At 39.2% G+C, this 14390-nt stretch overlaps 1 protein-coding gene across 6 annotated transcripts in view; it reads right to left on the bottom strand.

The window, feature by feature from the left end:
* The window catches only part of stxbp5b (syntaxin binding protein 5b (tomosyn)), a 32989-nt gene extending 18881 nt beyond the window's left edge, over positions 1-14108 (bottom strand). For 4 of the 6 annotated variants that reach the window (XM_017476368.3, XM_017476367.3, XM_017476370.3 and 1 more), the window contains exons 1-7: positions 13594-14107; positions 11153-11250; positions 5426-5507; positions 5146-5246; positions 2107-2241; positions 1078-1141; positions 864-947 (exon numbers count right to left, since the gene is read on the bottom strand). In XM_017476368.3, coding sequence (XP_017331857.1) covers positions 864-947; positions 1078-1141; positions 2107-2241; positions 5146-5246; positions 5426-5507; positions 11153-11250; positions 13594-13740 — 711 coding nt within the window. In that variant the 5' untranslated portion in view covers positions 13741-14107. Of the gene's footprint in view, positions 1-863; positions 948-1077; positions 1142-2106; positions 2242-5145; positions 5247-5425; positions 5508-11152; positions 11251-13593 lie in introns of all 6 variants that reach the window. The other 2 variants (XM_017476365.3, XM_053682532.1) reach the window with 2 other exon arrangements.
* Between the last annotated feature and the right edge of the window lie 282 nt (positions 14109-14390).

Below are 14390 nucleotides of genomic sequence, written 5' to 3'. Positions count from 1 at the left end.
GTGCAATAAAGGCCTCCATTATTTATATGTGAAAAGGTCACTGCATTAAGTTCCAATTTATTACCAACCTAAACTATACACGGATAAAACAAACATTCGTCGTGACTAAAGGGTTGCATCTTACACAATGGTATGGTATTAGTATCGAACAATTTAGAAAAGAAGAACAAAAAGAATATGTTTCAAAACACCACTGAGTGATTGCGTGTATGAGCGAGTTCATGAGCGTGACTGAGCAACTGCGTGCGTGAGTGAGCGAGCGATTGCGTGCGTGAGTGATCGAGTGAGCGCGTGTGTGCGTGAGTGAGCAAGCGCGTGCGTGAGTGAGCGAGCGAGCGCGTGAGCGAGTGACTGAACAATCACGTGAGCGAGCGAGTGAGCGACCAATTGAGTGAGCGAGTGAGTGAACAATTGTGTGAGCAAGTGAGTGCGCGATCGCGTGAGCAAGTGAGTGCACGATCGCGTGAGCGAGTGCATGTGTGAGCGAGCAAGTGTGTGCGAGCGTAAGCGAATGTGTGAGCGAGCGAGTCTGTGAGCAACTGAGTGACTTATTGAGCGACAAGCCAGTTCCACGAGGTGTTTTGCATGTACACTGTACCAATACCATTACTACCACACCTCTCTGAATTTGATTTATTATTAGTGTTAATGAGTGTCAATTATGGTGAGCCTGCCTATTGCTCTGTGAGCGTTTGACCCCATGTTAACTGATGGGAATGGGATCATTAATCCCTCTTAGATGTCAAGAATTGTCAATAGGAGTGTACACATTAATAATCTACCAGAACATGTCTTAATATGTATTTGAATGATTGACCCTTAAAATTGATCAAATCAAATTAAAATATTAAGATGTATCATACCTCATCATAGCTGTAGCGGTAGTCAGCTTTCTTTGATTTCAAGTCCCATAGTACAACAATACCACATTCAAAACCAATTAAAAGCTGCAAAAGATAAAAGATATTCAGTGGGATACTTGAATTCTTGCTCTTTACAGGCAATGCAGAACTAACATACAACTGTATAATTGTTGAGATTCAGCTGAAAAACACTGTATTGCTTTGTGGTTCTTACCTTTCCCTCATCCATAGGATTATCACTGATGTGCACCACAGGACCAGGGTGGGTTTTTGAAGAGCTAAAAGCAAGAGCAGCAAGAAAAAGCAGACAAGATTCAGTGATTAATCAGCTGCAGAATCAATTGAGGAATCAGTTGAAGAATCATTTGGAGCATCAGTTAAAGTGAAGTAGAAATCATATGAAAAGATGTTCTTTGGTGAACGGAGATATATTTAGGATGGGCTCTGATGACCTCAAGCATATATACCATAGCTATAATATCTCAAGAGAACATTTATCTACCTCAGTGGGCCTGGAAAGTAATTTAATTACATCCTCCCAAATGTGAACGACACCATCTCCATAGCAACAACAGCAAGAACATGAGGAAGGACCCTAGAGAGGATGGTGCACTGACCATATGTTACAAATCTAACTATTGTCTTCAACCATGTCATGTTCATTATCTAAACAAATATTACCTAGTTTCAACCCTTTTGCAGGTAGAACGACTCATTTCCAAACACCTGAAGGTGGCCTTAAACAAGAATGTGTTTCTGTCTCTTCTGACACATCTCTGTTTAACATTCTTGTCCTCACTGTATCAGTTCTAACTTTTTTGCTTTTGAGCTTAGTTAATAGACATCTCTGGGAGGAAAAAGAACAAAACTGAATATGTGTGTGTGCGCATTCTTTTAACTTCTTTCTTGTTTCTATAGCAACTCATCTGGAGGACTGGATATCTGAGACTGAGATGACTGTAGATGGCCACAGCAAATGATTTTCCTGTCGCTGATTACAGCCTACCACTGGAAACAGTGGGACACTGACTGCTCCTTTCTGCGAAAAGCTGAATCTTAAGACATATAAATACATGCTATAAACTCTAAGAATTAAATTAGAAGAAGATTATTAAGAATGCACACATTTTCTAATAAAGGCAAACTATTTATTTATGCTTCTAATTGGTATGGACCAAGCAGAGAGAGCATTACAGTCGAGTAAGGGTCAAAACATCACAAACACACACACACACACACTCACAGTTCAATGGCTTTGTTCCACATGATGACATAGCCTGAGAGAGTGAAGGACTCCACATTGACAATATGAATGTTCCCCCGTTCTGTTCCGATATAAAGCCATTTACTCTGGAAGGGCAAATGGCAAAACGTGATCCTGCCAAAACACAAAGAACAGATGAGATCTCGCATCACTAAAGGTGATTTATACATTCCTTTAACCAAATGACTCATTGCACTTGAAACATCCTGAGGTTATGGCAGATTTTTGATTTAAAAAGGCATACAGACTAAATGTCAACAAGCATGTGAACAGACATTATGTGCCTCAACAGACAGCTATGCCTCTATAAATCTGCATAAATCAAATGATATCATAGCAGACTGTGCATGGTTGCCATGGAATGATTTGGCTTCAGGAGATATAGGGGAAAGGCTGAAGTCACTAGACAGTTAACGATAGACGAAAACACTGTCTTTCCCATCTGAGCATTTGTGTAACGTACTGTAATGATCCAACAGTTACCTTGGAGCTGATGACATATTATGAAGTTCAAATAACTCATATAACTGAAAATCCATGGGCAAAAGCCATGAGAATACTACTGCACACTATATAATATATATTAAGCTGCAGAATTACTGGCACACTTGGGAGCTGTAAAAATGGTTATGAAACATGTCTTTGTGGTTCATTAGCTTTATCTCACACTGAAAATATATGATAAATATGACTGTTAAGTGAAGTAAATTTATTCTAAGATAATCATTATTAAACTTTTTTTTAAAAAACAATATTGTGAATTAGTAAAAAAAAAAATTGGCACCCTTTATAAATTCTTATGAAAGAAAGTGCAACTTGAAGCATGTTTCCATTTATATTTGACTTATTGAGGTTCACCTGAGTGTTTAGGAGCGCTTACATGGTCATCAATGACTTTTTCTTGGGTATAATGATGCACTCGACGTATACACAACTGTATAGGATGTTTTTATATGCTGTAGCATTACAAATTTCCAAGTTTCACTGGAACTAAAGGGCCCAAAAAATGTTCCAGCATGACTATGCCCCTGTGTGCTACACAAGGTCCATGAAGACATGGTTTACCAAGGTTGGAGTGGAAGAACTCATGTGGCCTGCACACAGCCCTGACCTCAACCCCACTAACACTTTTGGGATGATCTGGAAAACAGACTGCACCCCAGGCCTCCTTGTCTAATGTTCATGTGGCTGAATGGACAAATCCTCACATCCATGCTCAAAATTCTAGTGGAAAGCCTTCCCAGAAGAGTCAAGGTTATTATAACAGCAAAGGAGGTAAATCTGAAATGGGATTTTCATAAGGCACATATGGGTGTGATAGTCAGGTGTCCACATACTTTTGCCCATATAGTGTATATCATATTGAACCAGGGTTTTTTTTTTTTTTCTTTTTTTAACTGATGACAAAACTATACAGTGGTGCAATTTTGCACACCTTAACAAGCTTTACGTTGTGGTACTGCATATCTGAATATAAAATTCTTATTTTTGTGGTTGTTCAGAAGTATGGCTTATACTTCTCTGAACCATAAGTGCTTACTAAGAATTCAGATGCACATGATCAGCCTCAGCATCAGTGTTTCACAATACCACTTCCACCCGACTCAGCTCCACTGAAATAATCTCACTTCGACTTCACTGTTACACAGCACAACGTGCACAGAACAAATGGCGATGCCGTGCTCACCAGTGTTATAAATATAATGTGTCAGTTCTTTCAGATTGCAACTTCAGCAATACAGTACAGTTGTTCTAACTGACGATGCAGTTTACAGGAAAAACACTGCTCTCATATTAATGCACTCCTGTATTAAAATACTAATGCCAAATCTTTGAGAGAACTCTATCGTTGTAAAAGAGAAAGCGTTCTAGTCAAAGCATTTAAAGAATGCAAAAAGCTTTATTCAATTAGTCTCCTGTGCATTTGCTATTATTTACATCACAAAAAAGGAAAGGAGAAAAAGTGGATGTCTCAAGCAGGCAAGCCATGTCTCAGTGATTGGGAACAAAGCCAGCAGCTCAACTGTGTCTTGACTGATATGAGGTTTCAGCGGTGGAACGATCTGAACATCCCGAGATCTGCGCTGTTTAAATTTAGTACCATATTGCTATTTTGCATTTGTCCAAATCTACAACTTTTTGTGGATAGTTCACTATATTTCCCACAATGCACTGCAAATTAACTGTACACCTGATGCAAAGTACTACTGTATTAAAGTATTACAATACACAGTGATTTCTTTCAGATCGAAATTTCCTTGTGAGGATGTAAAATGGAGTGTTCAACTTCATGTATAAATGTAAATGAAAACATGATTAATGACCACTTAATTCAGCAAATACTTGTTTAATACAGAAAGTCACTTCTGTAGGTAATTTGTTGATATTATGTATGTAACTGTGGGAGATTATATTTTATTAACGCACTTACTAGTACGTGTAGGCTGTATATGACACTATGACTGTATATAATGTTCTATATAAAACTGTTGAAATGACAAATGAACAAGTGTGAGAAGGAGTGATTTCAGACACAGTGCTGTTCTCTATTTCCTGACCTTAACCCTGATAACTCTGTAATGGCCTAAATCACATCAAAAGACACTGTGATGCTCTCCATTTTCAATACTTCTCCATGCAATTTAATCAGATGTTTAAGGAGGAATGGAGACCATCTACATCTGCACATTGAGAATCCTATTGGCTCTGAGTGCCAGAGGTTAAGGCTACTACAAGAGACGTACTGAAAAACTGCAGGATGACTGCCTTTCACTCCCAGTCTGCATTCTTGTATTAATCCATTTCCCTTCTAAGTAGCCGGGCTCCTACTGAGATTCACATGGAAATTTGGAAATCCCCAAACATCAGAGTCAGTTTCAAAATCAAAGATGTCCAGCTAGAAAACAAGCTGAACTAAATCTAACTGGTATTACATTAAAGCCCATGCGAACAACTGCAAGAAAATAACTTTGGTGTGTTTTTTTTTTTTTTTTAAAGCTAAGACTAACTACAACTTACCTCTCCCTGGTGAATTTAAGAGAGTGGAGAACAGCTGGAATTTTTTGCCTCAGATTCCATAAATGAATGCTGTCATCAGCCAAACCACTGACTAGCGCCCCCTGTAGAAAAGGTCAAACAGATAACTCGGTGTAGACCAAGCAACAGGATAATTGAAATGTAAATCAATCCTCATAAAATAGAAAATAAGAAATGCTCACATTCAAGCAGAAAGTGTAAAGCTATCAGGACTTGGAGTTGGGACTGGGACTGCGTGTGCAGAACACAGAGAGGAACTTACCTCATTGATGAGAAACTGCAGCTGGATGACAGCCGAGCCACTCTCATGCTGGCAGTAACACTCCACACCGGCACGGCCAAAGCTGTGCTCAGCTTAGTCAAGGTTAAATCAGTGAAACAAAAGAACTGTCACTGAACGACCACTTTAGGACAGTAATATAACAATATGACATAACGTTATGCATAACTGATCTGTAATGTGGCACGGATTGGCATCATGCTGACAAAATAAATACAGTAATCTCCGTAAGTCCAGCACTAGAGGGGACCTGCTCCTAGGAAACTGTCAGTACCATCACTGAGGATCTCATCCAGTGACATTGCTAAAAGGATTACAAAGTCCCAGAGGACAGGCTTAAGCCGCGTCAGTGTTTGCAGCAACCATTTGCAACACTATGCTATAAATGTTCTCATTCAGTGCCACTCAACAGGAATGCAGCCCACACACAGCCAGCCACACTGAGCAATGGCATGCAGCAGCCACCATGTGCTGTCCTGTGACTGAAGCAATCAGACAAGACGACACACAAAGGGGTGATATTTAGAAAAATGAAGATTGATGTGCAAGTCAAATGGGAAGAACTGTAGATAGATTCCTCAGCATACAAACCCAAATGAAACAAATGAGCTAGAAAAAAAAAAAAAAAAAGAAAGGGAAAAAACAAGAACAGTTCTGCAGGTAATCCAATGGGAAGAGCAGATATTTGTTGTGACATCTACAAACAAAGTATCCTGCATTCTTCTGCAAGATGTGCCTCTTGGTAATCACCTTACTGTAAAGCACAATACAAATCAAGGCGAGGCCCTTTCTCTTAGTTGTGAGGTCCTAAAAAGTTTGCTATTTCAGGAAACCGGGAGTCCTGGCACATTAGATAAGATCTTAAGAAGCCTTAAAGGGCTATACTATAAACAGGAAATGCCTGTTCGTAAAAAAAAATAAATAAACAAATAAAAATACATGCCTACAGCACAATATGAACAGGCCTTTTTCCCACTGTAGCACTTCAATAGGCTAAAGAGAAATCATACTAAGCTTTCCCTATTATACCTATTACAATCACAATAGCAACACACTGTGAATAAAATCAAATAAAAGTAAATCTAAGATATAAGACTTTCAGATTTTCAAGATATTTCAAATTTGGCAGATAATTTGGATTATTTCAAGCATTTACGTACAGTACGTAAGAGTTAAATGACTGTTTCTGACTACGTGAGCAAATCCAGGACAAACAAGAGTGCACGTCCAGATATAAGGCTGCTTGAGAGATAGACAGAAAGAATGAGACAGAGCAGCAAACACGTGTTTATGTCGCTCATGTCAGCTTACTAATTCATGTTCGGACTTGGAAGATGATCTCTGCGTTTGGTTATGGAAATATTTAGCATGGCAGTGGATAAGGGCTCTTCGTGATTAAATTTATGCAATCATAATCCGGCAGGCAGGTGGGGAGCGTCCTGCTCTCTCCCCTCACCCTGTGTCACCTTCTTTCCACAATGCACTGAGGCTCTTCTTTTACACAGCAGGCTTAGCATCATCACACTTAGCACTCGGACTAGATAAATAACAGTGGGATAGTATAAATAAAGATCAGCAGAGCGTGACGGCATCATTTATTCATAAGTCAATGCATCTGACAGAGCTGCTATTTCTCTGCAGTTCATACTGGAGCAGAGCCTAGTGCTGTGTGCTGAACACAAAAAGCTCACTGTGGATCACTTCAACTGTAGACATAAGAGCTTACTGTGGATCAACTAGCACAGCTTAACACTGACAGAACTGACTTTTGAGCTAACTCAAGCTCACAGACCCAAAAGACACCGAGATGTATAAAAGTGAGTGCCGTAGACATCTACTGAGGCATGACCTCGGTTATCGTGATTCCCTTCCTCTCTATTTGCTGTATGTTCTCAAAGTTTAAGCTACCAAACATATAGGCATCATATTATTGTGCAGCCACAACAGGTGACGCATGTCATACAGCAGCAGCTTCCGGTGCTAAACAAACGACCTCGCAATCTGATAAGGGCGCTGTCATGTGACACTGACTAAAACAGCAGGCCACGAGTGTCTACAAGCAGTACCGGTATAAAGGCCATGACTGTCAGCATTTCCCTCTAGTGCTGACATCTGTTCTCGCCGAGTGCTGTCGACAAACTACGTAAACCAGCTCTCTCTGAAGGGACAAAACAGAGAGAAGGCAACCTTGAGAGAGCCATCAGTGGGAGACGGTTGAGTATATCTCCAGTCGAAGAGTGGGAAAAGTCTTGCTTGATAAGTTGACATAAAATGCTTACACGCTTCTGGATAAAAACTTGAAATGTGTCAAAACCACACAGAGCATTAATGTGGTAAGAGGAAGCCATCAACACCCACGTACATGCATTTTTCAGAGCTCTGATGTCTGCACAGTGCAGAGTAATCAATTAGCCATCTGTCTCTACCTACCTGAAACATACATACTGTGATAAAAACTATACATTTGCTTTCCATCAAGAATTTGTTTCACTTTATGATTTGAAGTCTTCAATGCAGAAATCACACAATACTGACCCAACATGTGTGTATTAAACAGCCAGACTTTGTCCTCTATGCAAGCTAACACTAGCACAAAATACCACAAGCAAATTTACAGAGTTAAAAAAACAATGCTTGTAAAATTCATGCTGTTTGTTTAAGCAAGGCTCTCCTGCATACGCATTCACAAACCCGAATAACTGATAAGCTGTGAAATGAAACTAAATCCAATCAAACTATAGCAAACTCTCTATCCGCATAGGCCCGTCAGCAGAGTTCTTGACAGTAAATTAAAGATAAGATCTGTGCAAGACAAGATTAACATTAGTGTGATCAAACAGAAACTGCATGCCTTAAAGTCCACACCTGAAGCAGCTCAGTGCACATGTAAAGACTCTGCATTTCAATTCAGCAGATGAATCAAAAATCATGTGTATGTGATTAATGCTCTCAGTAAATAAAACTTACAGTTCAGTTCATTAAGTAAGGAATAAAACATGATGAGGAATAATTTTAGGGGAGAATTATAACTCTGATTATTTTCCTACAACCGCACATCCCAAAGTGACAACAATTAAAAATTTTTATTTATTAAAGTCCCCGTGAAGTGAGTTGAAACACACAGCGTTATTCGATGTGTCGACAATTTCCACTGAGACAGGAAGTGAGTGCAGGACATAATGAGTGGCTCCTTCCTTCTATTTAAATAGCCAATAGCGTTTAGCTTACCTCACATCCCGGGCTAAGCCGTACTTGACAGTTAGTACGATGGATTTTTAAAACGTTGGGGACGGGACACTTCATAATCTACAGGGCATTTGATTAGACAGAAAATCTGTTGAGAAGCTGAAGTGCAGCATGACGTCATCAAAATTGTTGATTCGTATTGGTGGCTATCACTGGTGGCTAACCTTAAGGCTTCATATTCATACTAAAAGTCACAAAACTTCGATTTTAATTTCATGGGGACTTTAATCATCAACACTTATTCATTTTAACTGCATATTTAATGTTTCAGAATGTCCATAAGGCATGATAGTTCCAGTTATCACTTCTATCATAGCACCTATAAACCTCCATTCCTTCACCACATCCTCTCCTGAATGCAGTTTGTCATCTTGTGCAAAGTCCTCTCTCCCATGTCAGAATACATTTGATTTATTTCAGATTTTTTAAAACCCATTTAAAGAAGAGAAGCTAAGAGAATATAAGATGACGATCTTTACTTCTTGCTGAAAACTACGTTTAGAACTTCTCTCAAATTTCAAGCTATTTCGCACTATACCACTAGCTATACATTTTACCAGCGCATATAATCACCCATTCCCATCAAACCCTATATGGTTAAAGTAAGCATTTCTAATTGTTATAATTGCATCTGCAGATGGTGCAGGTTCTTAACACTGATTCCCAAGACATATTAATTTTCTTGTGTTAATTAAGCACCACAACACACTTACTGCTTACAATAACTTCTCTACCAAAGACAGATTATAAATGCTATAGTGCATATGAAACAAGAAAGTGAGGAGGTAAATGTAATGATTTATGGTGCAGGAAGTGATAATCACATATACATTAATCGTGCAATCAGCTCAGTGTCTTCAGAATGCAACACATTTAAGCAAGAAGATATAAAGTTTGCAGATAGCATAAAAGAGAAATAGTTTCTCAATTCCTAAATGTTTCCTCTTTTGGTGAGCCAAAGTGGTCAATGGTGCTATACAGCTGGCGCTACATGACAAAACCTTTGGTCATAAATAAAGAGGCGTTTTTATATGATAGGTGTTAGTTTTGTGTCAGTTAACTGACTTTCCGACAAAACTATTACACCTAAACATTTGATCAGACCTGAGAATGAGAGAGAAGGATTGTTACTGCTTTTATGATAGCAGTTAGATGTCAAATATCATTATCTGCTTTACAAACTAAAATTAATCAGGTGAACAAGAAGGTCAGAATGATTTATCTGCTATGGTTCTGTGAACAAAATGGACAAAATAAAAGCCACATTAAGGTATTAAATCAGGCAAGATCTCACTTTAATTATTTATTTTTGCTTTAGAAATATCCTGGGGCTGTGGTTCCCAATGTTTGGGGAATAACGCAAATCGATACCGTCAGTATTTTGATAAATGGTTCAATCGGCTGAATGACAGCAAGTCCATCAGCCCCAGGCACTAGCTGGGTGTCTGAACTTAATCCTCCTCAACAGCCTGCGGTAACACACAAACTACTCAAACAGGTGGGTGGATTTTGAACTCCCAATAGAACAACTGCCACAACTACACAACAAAGACATACCACTAATACATCCACAGCAGCCTTGGCTAGTAACACAGCTTTCAACTTAAACTAAACTTCATAAAAACAACACTTAGCTGTTTGGAACTGAATTTCAATTTGTCGTGATGTTCCATGTGTGCACCTAAAGTAAGTGACAAAACAAACCCACAAACTTGAGATAGAGCAGCATCCTAGCACAGCTTTCCTGTGTGAGTCACATGGTCTAGCAGACGTGCCCAGCAGGACCAGTGATGATTCCAGCACATGTGAGGTGGCATCCTGGCACAGAGTGAGCAGAAGTGATGAGGAGACCAGCTCTGCAGCATATGGCAACAGAGAGGCTCATGCCACAGCACAGATATCATTATGTCCAGAAACTTCCAGGAGCTCTTCCAGAAATTCACAGTCAGCTACCAACAAAACATGACACTGAAATCAAACTGCAAGAAATTCAAGAAACAAAACGCAGGAGGAAAATCAAGCTCTTATCCAGAGTCCTGTATTACCTCCTTAATCATGGGTAAGGGTTCAGTTTTTAAGTTAAAACAGGAATCCAGAAAATTGTTTATGTTTACTGACTCATTAACTTGGAGATGGATTACTCCTTTTGATATATTCCTGAATTAACATAGCAGTATGTACAGTACATCATATGACACTACATGTCTTGGTTTACTTCAGATAGATCAACTGCTGATTTTCTGTAGAGATCTAGAAACATCAGAACTGAGCATAGTAAGTCACCTAAGTAAGCTAACTAAATCACCAAGTTAACTAAGACCACGGGGCGAAAAAGTGAAGACTAGTCGTTTACATTAGACCCTGCAATACAGAAACAATCACAACCCTAATGTTAACATTAATCGACAAATCTCTACATAAAACCTCCTGGGAGCATATGTTCTTTATTTTATGGAAGGATACAGTCTTAATGCTCCAGTCTGTGTCCCGATCGCCAGTATTTTTTGCACAGGGTCAAAAGCCATGGCTGAGGGTTGATAAGGAAAGCCATGTCGCACTGTCTGTGAAACAAAAACAAACAAAAAATCATATTAAACCACATATCCATTATTCGTCCTTATTAACGGAACTCTTAATGGACGTATAAAGCAGTAGATACTAAGTAGAATACTTAACACTGTCTGTTATTCACTATGAATATGATTCTTTTATTATTTTGTCATATAAATACCAGAAACATAACAAACTGGCAATCCAAACTAGTACTGGAAAAAGAACAAGGGCAAAATTACACAGGGAAAACAAACGCAGGTACAGAAAATATTTGTTTGCTTGCATTTGCCAGCTACAAAAAAAAAAAAAAAATTCTTAAAAGGTTTGTTCCCTGTATAAGAAGTGGTGCTCGAAAGTTTGTGAACCCTTTAGAATTTTCTATATATGCATAAATATGACCAAAAACATGACAAGTCCTAAAAGTAGACAAAGAGAACCCAATTAAACAAATGAGACAAAAATATTATACTAGGTCTTTTTTATTGAGGAAAATGATCCCAATATTACATATCAGCTTGTGGTAAAAGTATGTGAACCTCTAGGCTTGGTCAGGTGTTTTCAATCAATGGGATGATAATCAGGTGTAAGTGAGCGCCCTGCTTTTGCGACCTTAAGCACAAGTCGTTCAACCAAAAATGGTTAAAGAAGAATAAAGTTAATATTTTGGAATGGCCAAGTGATATAGAAATATAGAAAATTCTATACAACTCAAACTTACTCGAGCACCACAGTATGTAAACAGGACCTAAACAACAAAAATTATGTTCTTTAAATAACAGCTACTTTTTAAATATGGGGGTTTATACCAATAAAGCACTTTTAGGAAATAACTTCTAGTGAGTTTATCATCACCAATACGCTCTCCTTAATATCCAAACTGAGTTAGCAGACTTCTCAAAGTGTACAGTATAACTCTGTCTCACAATAACACAGTTATATGAAATTTACATAACACACTTATTAGATATAATCTAATCATTCAAATATTAGACACATTAGGTATATTTACTACCATGTTTATTTATTGGAACCATTAGAGAAATTCCTGAACTTTCCACCTATCAGTTTCTTCCTAGTCTCAAAGCTATTATAGATAAACATTATTACTGGTTTAGTAACTGACATGAACAACTTCCTATAGGAAACACATTAGTGTTCAGTCACAGGTCAAGTAGGCTTATAATTTTATCGCTAAATAAAAGCACATCCTAAATAAAATAACTATATCAGTAGTAGTTGAAAGAAGTAGCCACATCACGTCTTAAAATATAATAATAAATTCACTAACCCCCGGGAGACCTAGCTAACGAATATAGTGTGTCAAAAGAAACAAGTTATAAGGCGCAAAAAACATTTTGCCCATCTTTGTGTGTGTAAACTGATATAGCAATATAACTGCACAAACACCAAGTAAATGTCAACATTAAAGCCGAAAGGTGGTTTGACAGCTGTCAGGTGAAACACCTGCCACCAGCTAACATTTACAGCTAACATAGTTTAACACCGTGTCAAAAACAAACTAGCAAACAAATACTGCTTTGACAATTTGAGCCTCTTTGGGACATTTACTACATAAATCGTTTGAGTACATTTAACAGAAATAGATGCCAATGTATTTTTTAAGAAACAGCGCACGCAGCCGTAGCTAACTAGCTAGCAGGTACTACAGCTAACTAAGCTAGCTACATCCTGGGAGATACACATACAGATAGATGAATGACTACAGTAGTAAAGGAAGCCAGGTCTACAGGTCTAGTAAGTAAGCTAACAGCAATTTTACGGACAGCAAGCCACCTAGCGCTTTTTCTCTTTTAAACAATTTGTTTTTTAAATTTAACGTTAACTTGCTAATTGAATGATACCAAGCTAGCTGATGGGATCACATGACCACAGCTACTGGTCCCCGGGTTCAGCTTCACAAACTCTCGGATCAATTATTACACAAACCCGACTGCGTAGCCGATCACTTCATCTTATCAATGTAGTGCGAGTTGGGAAAGTTTTTCCCCCCCGCTTCTTCTTCTTTCCAAATATTCGTGTGAAAACATTTCACAAGCGTTATATTTTATAACAGCCGCACAATATTGCCATAATGTATGGAGCGTTATTATATAATTTTGAAAATGAATAGACAGGAATATAAACATCAGTGATGACAAACAAGGTTTATTTATATTTGCCACGTAGCCGCAGACTGTGTATGTAATGTTGGGCTCAGTGTTGGCGGAAGCAGTTGCGGGGCTGGTTAGCATTGCGTTAGCATGCGGGTCCCCCAAGGGGGTCTATATTGCTCATGTTAGCCTGCGAGGCATCGCGAGCCTCCGGTGTAAAATCATCAGAAAAGCGCCCACCTTGCAGAGCTGAAAATGCTCGGACTGCAGAGTCTCCTGAATGATGTCGTTTTCCCTGTTACCCGGCTGAGTTGATGCGGATGAGGAAGAGGAGGAGGAAGCCGCAGTCAAGCCGTCCAGCACCTTTCTGATATTAAACTTCTTCATGCTTCCTCCAGACAGGGACGCAAGATTTGAGACGAACGCATGAACGGAGAAATCGCGGAATAAAACAGAAGGGAAATGCGGCCAGTCTCCTATAGTTTGGCCGTAGCTGCGTCTCGCATGTCAGGCAGTGGTGGTGGTGTTATTAAGCCGTCCTCCATGTCGTCCATGCCGAAGTTAACACACAGCAACACACATTTGTACAAATATGATTTGACGCGTTATTGAACTGAATGTTACTCCTCGTTCATTTCGGGGTGGTAATCCAACTGGATCGGGATGGCAGTCTCTCTCTCTCTCTCTCTCTCTCTCTCTCACTGAGCGTCGCGGAAACGCCGCAGCCTGGAGCGAGTTTGCGCTCTGAACAGGAGCGACACCCGGATGTGTGGCAGAGCCGCTGCACCGCACCGCACCGCACCGCACCGCACCGCACCGCCCCTCACCTCACCCTCCACACTTCTCTCTGATCACTGCCAACACGGGTTTTACATTCAAACCCAACTCATTCCATTCCATTACAATCAGCCATTATAGTAAAAGCAAAGAAAAAAGAGAGACAAAAAAAGGCCACAGATAAATAAGGGAGTCCTGCTGAAAAAAAACGATAGAAATAGAAATACTTATATAATTTGTAATGAATGAATGAATGCCTT

This window comes from Ictalurus punctatus, chromosome 9 (assembly GCF_001660625.3).
Source record: "Ictalurus punctatus breed USDA103 chromosome 9, Coco_2.0, whole genome shotgun sequence".
Classification (NCBI taxonomy): Eukaryota; Metazoa; Chordata; class Actinopteri; order Siluriformes; family Ictaluridae; genus Ictalurus; species Ictalurus punctatus.
Note: the sequence above shows the minus strand (reverse complement) of the source record. Positions and strands in the feature narration are given on the sequence as shown.